Here is an 18673-nt window from a genome sequence, read left to right on the forward strand (position 1 = left end):
TATTAACTGCAGCTGAATGTCAAAGTCATTAAGGTGGACCCCAAAAGGCTAGGTGAAAACGAGGCTGATTTGTGGCAGATCTAAGCAAATCCTACACTGAAAAAGATGACATTCACAAAAGCTAAACGCTTCCCATTTGAACAGTGTGATGTTCCAGACAAAAGTAACTGCCATTACTAAATAGTCAAATCCATGTATTTTAATTGTGTAAGATCTTACATTTGTACAATACATGTTTTGCTTATTTGGACAGTGTCTGAAAGACTTGAAAAATGTACATTTCCATGACACCAACACGGAACAATTTTGGTAGCCACAATAAAATATGTAGTCACATCTGTGGAAGGAAACTGTTGCAGGGGGATGATTTTACATAGCAAACAGGATAAGGAAAGCGACCATCAAACAGAAGAGTCCCATAGCTTCAGACAGAGCAAACCCCAGGATGGCATAGGAGAACAGCTGCTGCTTCAGAGATGGGTTCCTGTAGACAACAAGGAAATCAATACAATAAAAACACTAGTGTGTAAACTGTTGCTACATATTTTTATTTTTGTTGCTAAAAATAAAAACAAACCTGGCATAGCCAATAATGAGACTACCAAACACAGTCCCAATTCCAGCACCAGATCCAGCAACTCCAACTGTGGCAGCTCCTGCTCCAATAAACTTGGCAGCAGTGTCAATGTCCCGGCTGATGGCACTGGTCTGGAAGCCTCTCAGAGAAACCTGGGTGAGGGGATTCTGTGGCATCACAGCAACCGTGCTCTGCAGCAGGAAAGAACTAAATGTCAGTCTTCTTTAAGGTCTAAGTGCAATAAAAGATCAACAATGACAAAGTTGCATATGATAAACCACGAAAGAACCAGTTATGACTTAAAGTTAGGACACATGCATCAACATTTCAATATGAAATTTTACCAGAGTAAAACAAATACAGCATTTTCCCCATCAACTTCATTAAGTCACACAATTACTCAACTCATTTTCATTAGAATGCAGAGAAAATATTGTCAAACATTAAAATACTATTTAAAAATGTAAACAGCTGGTGAAAAGCTTAGAATCCTGACCTCTGTTTTGGCCTCAGGCCTGGACAGTACAGAGGCAGACAGGGGTCTGTAAAGAGCCCGGGAACCAGCACGCACCTGAAAAAACAGAACATGCAAAACAATTTTTAATAAGTTGCATTTAATTAATTTTAATGGCAAAAAACCTGTCCTTTTTATCACATACAAGTGCATATGAAAGGCACCTTGAATGCCAGTGTTTGAATGCCAAGTATGGCATTCAAACAGCCTCCCAATGTTGTTTACACTAACAAGTTTATTTAGTTATGTTAAATAGTAGATCAGCAATTAAAATGTCCTCAGTTTCCATTACTGTAGAATTTGTTAGATATTATTGCAGAGTACATAGATTATTTTTATTAAAAGATCTGTATCCGGTAACATGACCTTGGAGATAGGAAAGTGTCACGGCTACAAACACCTGACAGTATGGTCAGACAAGCGATGAACATGTAAACTAATTACTTTGAATGTAAATGCTTTTAATTCTTGCAGCACGGTTAGCTACGTTGGGCTAACAATGAGTTTGAATGACCTTACCCAAAAACATTCATTAAAGATGTCCGCTAAGAGTAAGAGCAATTGTAGTACAACATTTTAACCCTAGAGCCCTAAAACACAGCTCATGCAAACGTTGATGTACTGCTTTCTGTGAGAGAGCCTGGGCTAGGTTTAGCATTAGCTGCTGGCTAACCCTGCAGGCCTAGTCGGCGGATACCCTTGGCATCAAGCTAGTCAAGTTCAATCGGAGGCCTACATGATAAACCGTAACTATAACTAAACAGTTCGGATAGGAGATTTTTAACTCACCACAGCCGGCGTGGACACAAACTTTGCACAGGCATACATCTTGTACTTTAGGTAGTTTTAACCGGTTCGGTCAAATCTGGTAGAAGCCCGGGTCTCTCTGAAGAAGGAAGAGCGGAGAGAAGTAAGGTCAAATGGCTGTAAAAATACCCAACTTACAAAATAAAGACATTTGAATGTCTATTCACATCCATCCTGCATGCTGTTCACACTTCTATAGAGCAAAGTAAAGCTAAGCGAGAGGATGAATATAGATTTATGAAGATTCGCTTCTCATTCAAACTGCCATTACAGACTTACCGACTGCAGAGGTCGAACCACAGTGGAGGAGAGAGCGCCTGCGCGTCGTGATGTACAAGAGACCCGGATGTAAGTGGAAGGTCACGTCACCAAAACTTTATTGAAAATTAACACAGGACAAAGCAACATAGTCCTGTAAGTGAAAGACGTTTAAATAACAAAAAATGACCAAAGATGAATGTTCATATCTTCATGACCATTCATGGCCATTTTTGTTCAAATGAACATTAATGTTCATTCATCTTTGGCCATTTTTGTTCTTTAAACATCTTTCACTTATGTTTGGAACTGGGGTTGGAAAGTAGTTTGGATGGAGGGTTGGAATTAGGGTTGGAAGATCGATTGAAAGAATGGTCGGAATTAAGCTGAGAGGTTTGGAAGGTTTGTGAACCCTAGAGCTAGTTGGCCATTGTGTCTTAAAGCTAGTGACCAGAGCCACCCATGTTTTTTTTTTGTTTTTTTTTTTCAGACCGAGCATAACGGGAACAAAAAACAAAAACTTGCAGAGGGTCTAGTTATTCCTATCAAGCTGCTTTTCTGTTAACAGTAAAACAGGAAACTGTCCCTTCAAAACACAAACATCAAACAGGAAGTTAATCATAGTTAAAATTTAAAAAAGGCAAAATTTAAAAAAGGGATGCAAGCAAATAAAGAAATTAACTCAGTGTTATTTACAACTACTTTTCACCTTTACTTGATTAAAAATAGTTTGACAGTAATTTATCTAAGTTTTTGTGTACTCTACCCACTGGAAATGCTTTTCTTTATCAGGAACATGCATGCTATAGACCCTGAAAGACATATGACAGGGCAACACTGAAAAAACACTGTTGGAGGCAGCAATAAATTTCTAAAGAAATGATATCTTTCTCTCACTTTCTGTCTATTTCACAACCGTAAACTTAATGCTGGTTTCTCATTATCGGCGAATCTGTGGCAACTCTCATCAACATCTGAATAATCAGATACAGGCATCTTGCACTAATATGTTTGCATCTTTCAGTCATGTGTCAGGTAGCTGTTGTTTCCTAAGACAAGACCTTTTTGACATTCATGTTCTTTAGATATATTTCTTTTATCGACCATGTCTTACACTGGTCCAATTTAATTATTTTCTAAAGACATTCTTCAAACCATGCAGGATTCTGAGTCTCAGAATTTAGTTTTTTTCTTCTACAAGAAAAAAAATAACAACAACAACATGTTTTTAACCAGCACCTGTTTAATTTAGCACTGTGTCCGGAGTGGCTGATGGCTCACGGTGATATCTTTGTGACTTGCAGGCTGATGGCGGAGCTGTAGGCTACCAGCAGTAGGCAGATTTATAATCGTGATGAATGACTCCGCAGCAGCTGGTCTGTGATGGAAAGGTAATGAGCAAAGGGAGCCTGCCTCTGCTGCACACAAGGCTTAAAGGGAGGAGAGTCCCAGTGGCTCCTCAGGTATGATCTTTTCAGTTTCACAGTGAACATAAAGCCACGGATTCCTAACCTCTTAGGCAGTGAGGAGAATCAGCTGGTGCATCACACACAGTATGAACCAAGCACTGTAGAAGACAGTGACAGATCTTATTCATTAAGATAGCAAACAACAGCTGAACACTATTCTACTTTATTTTTGCTTTTCTTTGTTCTGGCTCTCACCATTTCATTCTATTTCATCTTTGGTCTAACATGATTCCAAGCCTGTTCATTTTGTAAAGTTTACACAATAGAATGAATCGCAATAATAACAAACATGGCCTTCAGACATCACTGATCACTGATGTCTGATGTCTCACATCAGACATCACATAGTCTGATGTGAGAAAGTAGTTTATTTTGCAGGCTATGCTGGTTTGCAACGGTAAACAAAGCATGGATAACCAGGTCTCTCCCAAAAGAACCTTTTGCGCACAGGAGCATCTTTAAAAAATTGGAATGTCAGCAAAGAGGTCAAAAGTGTCGCTTCAAAAAGTGAAGCTATTAAATATACTCATTAGCTTTATTGCTGTCATTTTAATAGCTAATAAAACAATCTGTTAGTTTTTAAAATTCTACACTTTCCACTCTTCCTTTGATCTCTAGGGCCTTGACACAAGATGCAAAACTGGTTTTCATTTGACCCACTCAATACTGCAGTTATCCCTGTTTCATGTGCACTGTTTTTATGACATTTTTGTTCCACTTAACTTTTCAGTGCATCTATGACTTTAACTTTTTGAATAAGATTACTAAAACAAATTCTCTTTTTAAAGCTTTTCTAAATTATTGAGCTGTACCTGTAAAACTTAAAACTTTACATTTTCATTGCATTGCTCTTAGATTTGCTCCAAAAATTCCTTAAGTTCAAATGTAAAGTATATATCAATTACTTTACATATAAAATTGAAACTTTGTACATGATTTAGAGAACTGAATTTTATAGTGCTGTTTTAAATCTGTATATTTATATTAAGATGTGTAAAACAAAACAATAAAGAAAAAAAACATTTAAATTAAATATTGAAAAGTTTCATTATTCAACCATTGCATATACCTAAGCCACACAGGTTGCCTACTTCTATGCTATGGAACACAAACAACCCCCCCCCCCGCATTATTATGACGAACTAAATGTTGCAAATCCTTGTAGTTTATAATCTCATCTAGTAAAGTTTTATTTTCTCTGGGGTTTTTTTTATCAGTACAATCTCACTTTTTTTTTCCGTATTTGTCAACGATTAATAAACTTTAGCAACAGTTTTAGAACTAAAAAGAGTATTGTTGTTCTACTAAAGATCCAGAAGAGGGCGTAATGGTGTCTGATGTGTTCGTTGCCTTTGTTACTGGGGTTATAGTAGCTGCACCTACAAGATGAAACAACATGATTTTATTCCTTTAAAATGTTTCTAGAAGGCGAGAAAATAGAATATTTGTATTACTTATCTCAGTATTAACATAAGGATGTAAAAAGTTTTATCCTCCCCTTTTAGAATTTGGTTCTATACTAAAATCTACAATGCTGTTTGATTTATTTTTTTGTGTGTGGTGCGAGAGGATTTTCAAAGCAAAATTACCATAAAATATATTCAATTATTATTATTTTTTTTTTCATTTCTAGTAATGCAAGATGTAAAACCAAAGAGTGAACACTAGGCCAGAGTGTAATGCAGCATCTTATAGGTCACATCTAACCAAATGGTAAAACATGAACATCTACACTGCATTAATTGCAAGACAGCACATATCAAAGTGGCCATTAACTACCTGAGGTCAATGTCATACTATCTAATTAACCGGCCAGCGGCTGTGTGGTCCCTACATGGCTGTGGAAGGTGGAGAGTGCAGCCCATCCCACTACACTACGCCACCCTTTACCCGCCTTTTACTTCCCCCACTTTAGCCGGCATGCACGCACTCGCTGTCTGAGTTCTTGCATAGACCGCTGTGAGACATTCCATTTGCATGCCCGCCCCATCAAGCTGGATGCACTCAGACTGGTAATAAAAGGCATTGACCCCCTTAACCTTTATGAATTACAATTTGTGCCTGCAGCACGTCCTGTCAGAGGCCTCAGAAAAGCAGGCACCTCAGTCGGAGACTGTGCGTGTTGTTTTGCAGTTGTTAAGGAGAGGGGAAAAGGTTTTTACAGCTCCTCGTCGGAGCTTCTGACAAGCAGCTAGGAGGCGGCCTGACAGCACAAGCAGGGTAGGGAGGGACTGCGATGCTGCTGATGGCTCCGTGTTAATCTCCATGGCTGGATGCTGCACACAGCCGAGCGGGTTCCTTTCTATCTCAAGAGCAGAAACTGCAGTTTAGCTCTGTGTCTTCGCCATCTACAGCCACTGAAGCTTTTCTGTGGGAGTACTTGTTGACTTAGGCTGGAAAATTACTTAATAGACTTTGATTTATTATCTCTGCTTATTTGACAATTATTGCCCTTTTGTGTGAAAAAAGCATTAAGTATATATATGTATGTGTATATAGATTTACACATCTGTCAAGTTTCACATCAACAGATCAAAACAAGCAGACTTTTTCCGCCTGTTAAAGGTGTCAAAACTAAGCACTCTCGCTTCTTTTGACAATTTGCTTCTGTACTGTAGTAGGTGTAAACTACAAGATAAATACATGTTGTTTGGTGATTTATGTGGAATCTCCTCTATTCTTTCCCATTTTGAAGAGAACCTAAAAGTAGTGGGCCAGTGAATTCATGGATCACAAATGAAAACTTACTTAGAGTAACAGTAATTCTGGCACCAGTGATTTAGATTAAAATAATAATTTCTTAGCATTTTTCCCAATGAATACATTGACTCATAATGTTGGATTTTTCAACAATTTCCAGATTACGATAAAATGATGGCTTTTCTCAATATTCATAACATATATCCACATTTGAAATCATTCTAAAAAATATTAATAGTAAATGACTTGTACTTGTATAGCACTTTATTTAGCCCAAGATAACACATATTTGAGTTAGAGACTTATCATCCAGCAATATGAAGTTACAACTAGGTTTTGAAAAGTTCCAGATTCGGAAGGACAACATCAACAGTCATACAGTTGCTACATTTGAAGTCTATTTAATGCAGGTTTTATTCGGAAATCTCCAGCACAAACCTTATAACTGCAGGTTTCCGAAGATTGATATGTCAAAGCAACCTGGGCTTCCTACACCTCAGCAGAACCACAAGCTTATCGCCTCCAGGCCATGCTGCACTGATGCAGTAATTCATACAAAAGGAGAACCAGTCATGTATTGAGTGCATCCAAATGAAAGCACTTCTCTGAAACCTTACATTTCTGTTAAAAATATCTTATTTTCAGCACACCAAAAGAGCAACAAAGTACCACCAGTGAGGCATGGAAATGGCATGATTATGGTCTATGGTTACTTTTCTTCAGTTGAAAATTGTATATTTTTTTCCCCAATCAGTATTAATTTTAATACAGTTCAAAACATTTTGAACCAAAACTTTCAGTTGATTGGTTGAAAACTGAAGATGAAATTTTTCAGCATAACAGCAAATTTCATTTAAGCAGTCAACAAATGGCTGACTTCAGATAAAGAAAAGTGATGGTTTTGGATGGTTAAAAACCAAATCTGATAGAAATAAGGGCTGTAGCCAAAAACCTTTATTACACAATTTTTTAAATTTTTATGTCAATAAGCTAAGTGACATCATGGTACTTTTACACACTTTCCATTATTCTGTGAGAATCCCTCACAGGCTAATGCCTCATGACAACTGTGATAACCTATCCTAGACTCCAACAAGCAAATCATTCTTGGAGAAGCTCGATTGTGTGTTAGATTGTTTTTTTTAAGCCATCCATAGTTGATCTATTGTCTTGCAAACTGAAACTTAAAGAGTGACTGCAGCTTGAGATGCACCATAATTCTTATCTGCAACATTGTACGCACCATACAGTGTCTGTCTATCAAATCCATTTTCCATATGCGGTCCTTAACAACCTTCTGTCTGCTAAAACAAACATGCGTACCGTACGTATGCAGGGCATCTGAAAAAAAAAAAAAAAAAAACAGACAACAGCACAGTGTAGACACGGACCACAGCGTGAGGTCAAGCAGATTCCTCCGACTGTTTTTCCATCTTGCTGTCATGAGTTTTGGGAGGCTTTCGCTAAAGTTTCATAAGCCATTTGATTGTAAATTTTAGTGACCTTAAAGTCACTGGAGAAAGCAGAGATCCGTAAACCAATCATCGCTCGGCTGCCCCTGTCAGCCACGCTCCTGTTCACACGAGGACTGACTGAATTTCCTGATGTTGAACAAAGAGAGGAGACAGGATTAAAGCTCAGTTCATGCTTGTATTTGTGAGAACATCGTGCCAGTTTGAAACTTTATTTAAGATCCAGCTCAGATTGGAGGAATAATGCCTCTGCTAAGGAATTATTCAATAAAAATCTGTCTTTTCCCTTCAATACTGACAGGGCATCCAGAAAAAAAAAAAAAGACAGGATAAAGACAAATCATTCTGCAGGGTTCAACGTTCTCTAACCACTTCCAGCTACTCTGCTCTGCAGCAGCAGCACAAACATCAGTGTTATTATGGATCTGCTGTAAAATTAATTTGAGGAATGTTAATGTTCTTTAAATCTTTCTGACATGAAGAATGTCTGGTGAATTTTTTTAAATGACTTGTAACTGTATCTATATAGTAGCTGAGTGGCTTCTATGACCAGCAGGTTGAAGGATGTCTCCTGAGATGACCCACACAGGCTGATAACAAACGTTTCCTAGATAAATTTCACAAGTGTGGATTTGGTTGAACCTCCTCCTGATCATACACCTGTTCTCCAGTTTGCTCAGGAACAGAGGCTCCATGTGTTAACATGGTTTATCCTCATCACTGCACTGATTATTAACTGTGTGGCCTGGAAGAAATGGCACAGTCAAAGTTTCTAGCATAGGTGAACACGAAATGAAGTGAAAACGGTCATTTGGTGAAAAATTATTGCTGTTTGCTACACTTAAAATGGTTCAGTGATTTCCTGGTTACTATTTCTTGTTTCAAGCTTATGGGAGGAAATTTGAGTGAACAAATTTCCACACAGTGACTTGAGATATCTTTAGCCACCAGAAATATTATCAAACAGCCAAATTAATCCTGGGTGGCAGCCATCCTGCTGTGTGGGGAGGGGATATACATTTCTTTATGCTCTTTTGAGAACATTTTTGATGAATCCAACAGTTTCACAGCAACCAGGAAATACATTAACAGTAACTATGAGGCCCAACTTCACCAATCAAATCTCATCCACCAATCTACAGTTGTTCTGACACATGTAAAATAAATGCTCTCTAATCATTTTCTTGTAGTAAAACAATGTCTATGTTTTCCTTAGTCCAGGAAAGTCCCTGCACGACTTGCTTCCATTTCAAGGTTCCAAAATTCATTTGACGTAATGACACAAAAAGGTGCCATTAACACTCGATGCACATCGAGTGTTTTGATACATGGTAAAAAAAAAACAAAAAAAAAAACTGTTTGCTTTTGTCCCACCTCATCACACCTGAGCACCAATGCACCTGGATTAAACCGGAGTGGAGACAGTGGCAGGTAGCATTTTTACTCCCCCTTGTGCTGATAAGTTACAATAATACAAATAACATAAAGTGGCTCCAACAGTGACTTATTAAGACCTTACAGTGCCTTGTAATTAGCCACACAGCTTATTAAAAAAAGCTCTTAAACTCTAAATCTGTGTACTGGTCATTATCAAAATTACCCAAACAATAGTAGATTTAAGGATTATTACTCATAAGCTGATCTTTACCAGCGTGCTCACTCAGCAATCATATGGAGGACTGTTGATTTTCATGGGGTTCATGTGGCTGTATTTTACTGTGCTTAATTAAAGCTCTTTAAACTAGGATTAACGTTTCGGAGCAATAATCCATTATATGAAGCCTTCTCTGAAATATGCATCCACCGTTCAGTTGCTGTATACCGGAGTTGCAATACTGGGGTGTCAGAATCGCTGCTGTCACAACAGCATTTAGTGAAAGAGAGCCCTTCCTGCTTTTAATGACCTGACCTACATCCCAGTTCAGAGAGCTAATAAAGGCAGTCTGGTGCAGGTCCTGGAGCTGCACAGTGTCACTCACAGATGCTCAACTCAGCAAGATCCGGAATGCTCAATTAGTTTCTTTTATAGGTCCCATTAATATGCATTAACTCTCTTTCCAGTGTGCGGGCAGAGACAAAGACAAGGTGCTGGCAATGCGTCAGGTAGGTAGGAGAGGTTTTGACACCATTGATGAAAAAATCTCACATTTTGAACCCCTTTTCATATTTTGTCACATCACAGCTACAGACGTCAGTAGAATTGATTAGAATTTTATGTGGCCAACAGAATTAAATTCAAAATGTTGAGTGGAAAAAAGAGAAGTATGGTTTTCTGTTTTATTTATTTTTTACATAAGTCTTGAAACAGAGCTCCCTGAAACAATATTTCGTGCAACCACATCAGCAGCATTAAAATCTAACTAGCTTCTGTTTGGTTGCTATGATGCATCCCCACAGAATGATGCTGCCATCACCATTTGTCAATATGGGAGTGGTGATTTCAAATAAACGTTTTTGCTGTAGTGTTTCACTTGTAGGTGTTTGCTGTTTCTCCTAAGTGACTTTGTGGGAAACTGTACTTTATATAGCTCTCTTTAAACAGTGGTCTTCTTTTTTTTGTCACTCATCCATAAAGGGCAGGTTTGTAAAGCTAATAGTTGGTTGTCCTCTCAACAGATTCAACAGATCCATGCCACCTGAGCCAGGGATCTTTGCAGCTCCTCCAGATTTGGAATGGGCAAAGGTGAATCCCCAGGGAGGTCTGGAGACTACACTGCTTATGAATAGCTAAGACCGGTGAATACCTGAGATTCCCTCAAAAAACATAACTGCCTACATTAACAGTTCAGCCACCAAATATACCTTAATATGCTTTAATACACATAGTGGAAACCACCTTTGCATTACTGCAAAAGCTAAGATCCCGGGTCTTTCTTATCTCTGTTCTTGAAGGTACAGCCAATCACTGCCAGAGAAAATGAATGTCGCTCCTCAATTGGCTGCTTTGCAAAAGCCAGCCAATAGCATGCAAAGTAGCCTGTCAAACATTTACAAGTTAAGCTCCAGGGAAAAATCCACAAATTTACGTGAATTATTGGAATTATGTTGCACAGAAACATCTGCGAATACTAAACCAAGAAGAGGGAGTCCACTATGCCTTGTTGCTCCTTGCCCAGAGCAGCCAGGTTGACAGCCATGTCTTGGCTGGTCTGCTGTAAGGATTTGCAATATAAGAACACCAGGGATATATGATGTCAATGATGGTGATCAAGGAACGAACGACATGAAACCCCATCCTCCCCCCTCAGATCTTTGTATTTGAAGTCTCTCTGCCTTGTAGCTCTTGGTCTTGTACAATCCGGGACCATTCCTCCCACACAATAAACTGATCTGGCCCACAGCACACTTGAATCAATCATGGCACTTTATTATCCTGTCACTACTCTGTTTCCTGCATGTGTGTTTACCCCGTCCATGGCCCTGCAATAGTGGCTGTTCAGTGTACATTAAGGCGGACATAATTGAGATTGTGGGAGGCCCATAGTACAGGGCTCAACCTCTTGTCGTTAATCTGTCATATCGTCACAAGTCACGACGGCGGTGACCTATGAGAGGCTCCATTTTGGACGTTTAGCTGAAGGCGCTTTCATGACAGAGGGGTATCACCTATTTTAAGTTTTATTAGTTTGCCACCTACAGAGACCCCCAGCAAACTGTGATCTATTGGCCCACCTCTGGCTTTAATTTTCTGATCTTATCTTTGTTTATGCTCAGATGGGACTCTATTAATCCTCATGTCCTCTACATTTGGCAAAGCTTTTGATGATTCAGTTTAATAAAGATATGACTTATTTCAAGGTGTTAGAATGAATTATAAGTAAGAAAAAAAAACTCTTAGGAGCAGCAGTCATGCTCCATATAATGAAAGCTTAATTCTGCTTTTTGTAACATACGAAATTATACAGGCAATCAATTTGAATTAATTGGAAAATCTTCAGATTTCAGCACTCTCTTTAAATTAGATCACAGACGGCTGTGCAGAAAATTTGCCTTCGTTTTGTGCAAATTAAAACTGTGGGAAAGCATTCACGGAATAACAAGATATAAATGAATGCAATCGTAATGTTGGAAAAGGTACTTTTTACAATCACGGCCCATGTTAGAAATAATAGCTAAATCTCGCCTCAGCGGCCTGTTATTAATTACCTGGCAAATAGAACCTGTCTGTTTTCAAACTGAGTTATAGTGGAGGCGAGAGATCACCAAAGAAAATTAAACAGCAATCAAAGTAAATTTCTATCATCATAATTCTGATTGTCAGCATCACCTTTACCAAGATTGCGCACAGCAGCATAACAAACCCAGTTTTCTTTTTTATTAAGTGCTTCAATTTTCTGCTGTTCATATTTCATATTTATGCCGTATTACAAACTCGTCACGTGTGCATTCTGCCTTGTTTTCTTTGCTTGTATAAAGCAAGATTTATTAGACACGCAGAATGTGGCCATGAAACTGGATCTAATTGATAGTTAGAGAAACTGTAGCTTGTGGCATCTTATCATATGTGGCAGAATATGTTGACATCACTGAAGCAGCAGCAGGAGCAATAACATGAGACTATGTGGTGGGTTTTTTATCACATGATGCATTTCAGACTTGATTTTTCACTGCTGAGATTCAAAAACCAATTGGTTAAAGCCTTAAAGAGGATGTTAAGTTTCCGGTTATGGCTCTTTAGACTGTGGTTTCCTTTATACTCGGGGGTTATATCAGCCTGGAGACCCATAAGTTATGAAATGTCAGGATCCTATGCATTCTAATTGAGTGTGGAACAGTTAATGGCTCTGGAAATTCAGCCGCTTGACGTCTTATTCCCCCGTGAGCCGTTTCGCAGCCGAGCCCATGAGCCTCAATTAAATGACAAAATAGGCCCATTCTTGAGGATAACAACAATAAAAATACGAGCCTATAAGACGATGATATCGGGTCTTACCTTGAATCAACAATGCCCGCAGCTTGAAAATGGCTAAGACACTGAAAAGAGCTTTTTTTGTTGTTGTTTTGTTCCTTGTGAGAGGTCTTTATCTCTCAGGTATAATTTTTCAATTAGTCCTTAAATGTATGTTCAATAAAATATAAAATATGTGCCTTGCAATTTTCTGAATAGTTGAAGAGCTTAAAATGTGTTTTTCTTTTCTTTGACAAGAACAGAATATTAAGTTAGAAAGTGAGTTGAATGTACTCTGTCCATACACGACCCCAGTCAGAAATTAACATGCATTTATATATAGTTCTTATTTATCTTGGGTGCATAGTGATGCATTTATATTGTTCTTCTTCTAAAGTGTGGATGAATACATTCTAATTTATTGTGGTGAAAATTATGTATTTAGGGTCAAGTATATTAAAACCCCCCGCCCCCACCCCAAAGACATACAATAGAGCTCCATAAGAAGCTTTATGTAGTAATCAGAAAATTTCAAGTTGGACAGTTTGGAAGGTTTTAGGGAGCCAGTTCTAGGTGCTTAAAACCTGGACAGAGTTGGGTTTTCCAACATGGGTAAATACATTAAGTTTCTATGAAGCCTCTGACTGTGCTTAAAAACATGGCCACAAAAAAAATCGACGAAATGCATAAATTTAATTAAAGGGCTACCACATCTAATAAGTAGAATAGTGAAATATTCAGCCAGAATTATATCAGAAACTTGTTTGTTATGGGCTTCAAACAGCAGTTGTTTTATCTACAACATGTTAAGGGACATTCAAACAAATATTTGCTTCTGAATGTAAAGCACAAAATCTACCACAGATTCAAAGTTTTTTTTCCAAATGTATTGTAATATTTTGAATGAATTAATTATTGATTTTTTTTTTAAATCAATAGTTAAAATCCCCAAACTAATATTAATTCCAGTGATGAATGTATATGAACTCCTGTTATCTTTGTAAACAACAGAGAAACTCATCACTTAATGTCAAAACTGGCCCAGGGCTGGAAGAAATTGGTCTGTCAGAGGTATCCTGGTGTTTAGATGTTTTTCTCACACTCAAATCTGTTTTTTTTTTCTTGTCTCAAAGCTTTCCGCTCCAAAACCTACTTGCCTATGTGTAAGTGAATAAAACTTTTAAGATATCGAATCACTGCTGCTTAAACAGTTTCCCATTTTCAGCAGAAGTCTGCAATCTACAAATGCACATGGAGCATATCCTATTAAACCCTGTGACACAGTGAGAGGCTAAATATTGACCCATCTCTGATTGGGGAGGATTTTTTTTCATACCCTTGCTCATTGTTTTTATCACGCTACGACTTTAACCCCTTTACTGCTTCGCTGATTTCATGCGGCAAACAATAGCTTTTCAATAATTCAATTTATAGCTTGCCATAAATGGAATTCAAAGGACAATGCTGTTGCAAATAAACAGCAACGATGCCTTCTGGCTTGCAGCGACGGCCCTGCTTGCTGGAGGAAACTGAGAATATTTATTTTATGGTGCCTCGCATCCCCATTAAAAGGAGGAAGCTACATTTCCAAGCCTATGGAGTAAATGTAATATACGGAGTTGAAAGAGACAGATGGTGGAGGGAAAAAAAATCTCATGTGGCAGCAGTGTGCAATGGTACCACCGCAGCCAGTGCCAATGAAGAAATCCTCCACAAACCATCTGAAGCCCGAGGAGATCCATTAATACGTGTTCATGTGCACGCGTCGTGTTTCTGTTGCACATGCACCGTCCGGGTGGGCAGTCTGATCCACTTTGGTCAAATCTCGTTCATCATTTGTTGCTGATGCCAAAGCCGAGAGGAGTTATCTGTGGAAATGGATCTAAGACACAAAGCAGAGAAATGAATTACAAACCTATTTATTTATCCAGGCCCTTTCTGTCAGTCACAGCCATAATCAGAGCTAACTCATTCAGATTTTGAGAAAATGAAGGATGCATTCCCTCCAATTTTCAATTTGGAAGTGGCCACTATGGCCATGATGAATGTCTGAATAGTCCATCTTCCTCCCCTCATTTCTCCTAACCTTTCCTGACAGCTTAGATATTGCCTACCTGGTAATTTGCTCGACAATAATTGTTAGTGTGAGATTTCCCCCCAGCTTTTTAACAAGGATTCTCAACACCCTCTGTAGGTGACGAAATGCAATTACAAACACAAGTTGGCCCCCGTGGAGACCGGTCATCAGCAGCTGCCACCCCAACTGGTCCCCATTAACGCAGAGAAAAACAACGAGGCTCTGTGAACATTTGCTGTGAATAAAAGTCTAATTAAAACATATGACTTTGCCTCATTGATGAACAAAATCAGTGACTGAAGAATACACCCTCGCCTTTTCTTTTTTTTTTTAATCATTTTTCTATTTTGCTCCCGCTGAGATCATTTATTATTGCTGGTTATTGATAAGTGTGTTTGATGAATGCAGATGTGGCTGTTAGGAGAGCGGGCTTGCTGATGGAGCGATCATATTGTGCGAAACACCAGGCTCAGACGAAGAACAGCTGTTCCGGCTCCATCCGGTGGGACGCCATGTTTCACCACCACCCCGGGTGCACATGCAGGCGTGGTGCTGTAAAGCTGCTGCGGATGTGTTTGCACCGCTCTAACAACTCTATGAATTTTATGACACATCACCAGAGCTCTCTCATCTCTGTCCAGCACTAAAGCCTTAATTATTGGACTAATTGCTATGGCTATATACATCTCTCGGTAATCCTTCAGTGATTACATTTTGTGTTCAATACAGGGCTTATCCTTTAATTAAAAGGATTATTAACCTTTAAGATGGAGCCATTTGGGATCACACCCTCAAATTCTAGCGTCTATTCTTTTTCTACCAAACAAGTTGAAAAATTGCTCCAGCTGCTCTAGGTTGCACTGGAAACGGACTTACATAAGCAATAAGCCTTGGTCCATATCTACTTCTAATTAACGTCTACAAAATGCTGACACATTGTGCCTGGTGGGCTAACAATCAGTGCAAATAGATAGATAATGATACGGCTCTGACCATGGAGAACATAAACGCAGTGAGAGCAAGGTGAAAGGGTGGAAAAGTCAATGATAAAGAGGGGCAAAAAATCTCATTATGGAAAAGACTGGGAGATTTTCATTCTGAGAAGCTTTCAAGGCCTTTCACCTCCAGAGCAACGCAGCTCAAAGTTCAAAGTTGGACTAAGCGGAGCGAGAGGGGAGATCATTGGAAATCTTGGATTAATCAGAATTGGTTCCCGACAGTGGGGACAGTTGGTTGCACTTGTTGCATTGTGGCAATAAAATCCTGGGTTCAGACCCTGGCCTGGGGTCGATCTGCATGGAGTTTCCACGTTCTCCCGGTGCTGCGTGGGTTCTTCGCCGAGTACTCCGGCTTCCTCCCACTGTCCAAAAAATAGTAGGTTAATTGGTCTCTCTAAGTTGTCCTGAGGTGTGTGACTCTGTGTTGCCCTGTGAAAGACTGGTGACCTTGTCCAGGGCCCAATGACCTCTGAAGATAGGCATACCCATGAGCCGGTAAGGATATACAGGAACAGAAAATGGAAGAATGGATACATGTATTTTAAACAGTGAAGGTGGAAGACAGATTTTGTTGTAGAATGACGATAAATGAGTGATTGACACGTTGGTCCTTATTGTGAAAAACAGTAAAGATTATATTTCTTGTTATTATTCTGAAACTATCATATATAAATCCTTCAAGTAAAAAAGGACTCAGGGAATAAAACCATTTGAGCTGCCTTGTTACTGAAAAGTGCCACGCAGATAAACTTATCATTCAAATTGGCTAAAAATGTTTTCTGTCTGAGGAAACACAAAAGACTTCATTGAGTCAATGACTTGAAACGATTTTGAAAGAATTATTAGTTGAAAACTTGAAGAACAGACATAAAATGGTTGTTGATGGATTGTGCAGGCTCTCTTTAGGTCTTTGCTGGATTTTTCAGCTTTGACCTCCATCTGCTGTAGGAACTTTGTAAGACCTGATACTGAGAACCTTCTTTCATCTTCAGTTTTTCCCACGTTTTTCAAACAACACATTGTGTTGTCACATTTACATACAGGAACTGGGGCTGAGTACAACAACAGAGAAAGTTTTAGATATATCTTCAAGTGTCCCGAGGAACCAAAGGATCAAGACCATTTTAAAAGATTATGAGAAAACTAATCTCTTGCAAGACATGAAAAAATAAATTAGCTGTGTTTCAAAGCTTTGCACGGCGCTGCTGACGGGCATAAAATATGTTCTGTTGATAAGTTCACTGTCATGGCTGTTGCTTTGGTAGTCCAATGTAACATAATGTAATTTTGTCTGTTCAATACCTGGTGTCATCAATAACTTAGATCAGCTATTTGGCACCAATGAGCCGAGCAAAGGCGCGGGACCGTGATGCTGAACCCGCCTCGGCTGTGTCACGCAGTTGGAATCAAGAACTGTTTTCCCATGCAGCATTATCCAGAGCAAGTCTTCATTTGAATGCCCTAATTATTAAATTAGTTGGTGGTTAAGGATGATATGAGCATCTCATCAATCTCGGTATCTCTAAGAGTAAACACCCTGGGACGACCGCGGAGCGTCATTAGAATACTGATGACTGTGGGAAGTGTGTGTGAGGATGAGAGGTCCGCTTGTGACACACTGTTTCCATAAACCACCCGGAAGACGCGGGGAAGACTGAGGAGCAGTGCGCTGTGTGCACTGTATGGATGGCAAGCCAAGCATGGTGTAATGAGTTTACGGGAACTCCGAGGAGCTCAATTAATGTTTTTTCAAGCGTTTCTTTTTGGAGGATCCATTTGCTTGTTTATCACTGGAGGAGGGAAGCGAGAATAAGACAAGAGAAAGAAACCTGCTTGTTTTATTCCCTTTTTGTTTTTCAGGGGGAGAGCTGCGATTAAAATAAATTTAAGAAAGAATCAGTCATGCTTCAGATGTCAAAGGGGCAGGCTTGTGACTTCATATGTAGATTTTAAGTAATCATTCCTGCCAAAGCAGCGGCACAGAGATTTGGTTTGTTCTGTATTTCTGCAGGAAAGTGCAAGAAAGAAGGATGGTAGAAGAGAAGGAAAGAACAGGTTAAAAATAGTTAGCACATGTCAGTGTATGATTGAGCTTTCAGGGCTCTGAAATCTCCCTCTAATTATTCAATGGTATGGCTCTGTCATCCTTCCCTACACGAATTTCTTTGTGCAGAATTACAAGTGACTCCAAGTAATATACATAATTCTGCCACTTAATTGGCACAGATCGGGTGAAAGTGGGCTAAGAAATCTCCTTAGAGACTAATAGGGGCACATATCATTGGCTCCATCAGAACAGCAGTCCCACAGGTGATAGGAGTCAGCATATATTTCATGAGCAGCGCTATCACAGCATCTCACCTCTGGAGTCTTCTGCACTTTCCTGCGAAGAACACTCCGGAAACGGTTGCACTGTCAAGTGTATTTATAGCAGGCCGGGCCCATGACTGATGCTAATGCCACTGAAATTATGCAGTGCACCGCTGCTGTCATAACAATGAGTTAAACTTAAACAGGAAGGTTAACTAAACTAGTCATTTAAGTTATAAGTGGGCCACTGGTGTATGTCTGAGTACACAGATATGAATTAAACTGAGAGCTGCTTTAACCTCAGCCTGCTTTATGAGACATCATGGTTTAAATTTAGCCTGGTTTTGATTAAACTAAGTTCCTTTATGGAGGAAAGTGTGCCCTACAGCCTGAGGATTAAAATCCATGATGACAATCAAAATTTAGAAAACATCCATCCACTGCCTACCTGCTTACCCACAGAGAAGTGGTGAAAGGATCATGAAGATTCAATAAGGGCAAAAACAGCAGAGAAAGAGAGTACCTTCACAAAAATACCCACATGCCTTGAATCATTTTAGATTCCGTCACATCGTAACCGCGATCTGGAATTTATTTTACCGG

General features: G+C 39.1%; 1 protein-coding gene and 1 long non-coding RNA gene across 2 annotated transcripts in view; both read right to left on the reverse strand.

The window, feature by feature from the left end:
• Positions 1-177: 177 nt before the first annotated feature.
• Positions 178-2272, reverse strand: atp5mc3a (ATP synthase membrane subunit c locus 3a). Its single transcript, XM_007546502.2, has 5 exons — positions 2178-2272; positions 1881-1977; positions 1074-1148; positions 578-768; positions 178-484 (listed from the first exon to the last, which is right to left on the reverse strand). The coding sequence occupies exons 2-5, from the start codon at positions 1917-1919 to the stop codon at positions 370-372; spliced, it is 420 nt and encodes a 139-aa protein (XP_007546564.1). The 5' UTR covers positions 1920-1977; positions 2178-2272; the 3' UTR covers positions 178-369.
• Positions 2273-14205: 11933 nt separating this feature from the next.
• Positions 14206-18673, reverse strand: part of LOC103134312 (uncharacterized) — a 112065-nt gene continuing 107597 nt past the window's right edge. Inside the window, exon 4 of the long non-coding RNA XR_001661437.1 lies at positions 14206-14567. This is a non-coding gene — a long non-coding RNA (uncharacterized LOC103134312). The remainder of the gene's footprint in view (positions 14568-18673) is intronic.

This window comes from Poecilia formosa, unplaced genomic scaffold, assembly GCF_000485575.1.
Source record: "Poecilia formosa unplaced genomic scaffold, Poecilia_formosa-5.1.2 Scaffold16, whole genome shotgun sequence".
NCBI lineage: Eukaryota > Metazoa > Chordata > Actinopteri > Cyprinodontiformes > Poeciliidae > Poecilia > Poecilia formosa.

Coding starts and splice junctions, on each gene's coding strand:
- atp5mc3a (XM_007546502.2), bottom strand. CDS start 1,919: ATGTATGCCTGTGCAAAGTTTGTGTCCACGCCGGCTGTG. Junction 1,149..1,880: donor TTGTGTCCACGCCGGCTGTG/GTGAGTTAAAAA, acceptor CTGTTTTTTCAG/GTGCGTGCTGGTTCCCGGGC. Junction 769..1,073: donor GGCCTGAGGCCAAAACAGAG/GTCAGGATTCTA, acceptor TTCCTGCTGCAG/AGCACGGTTGCTGTGATGCC.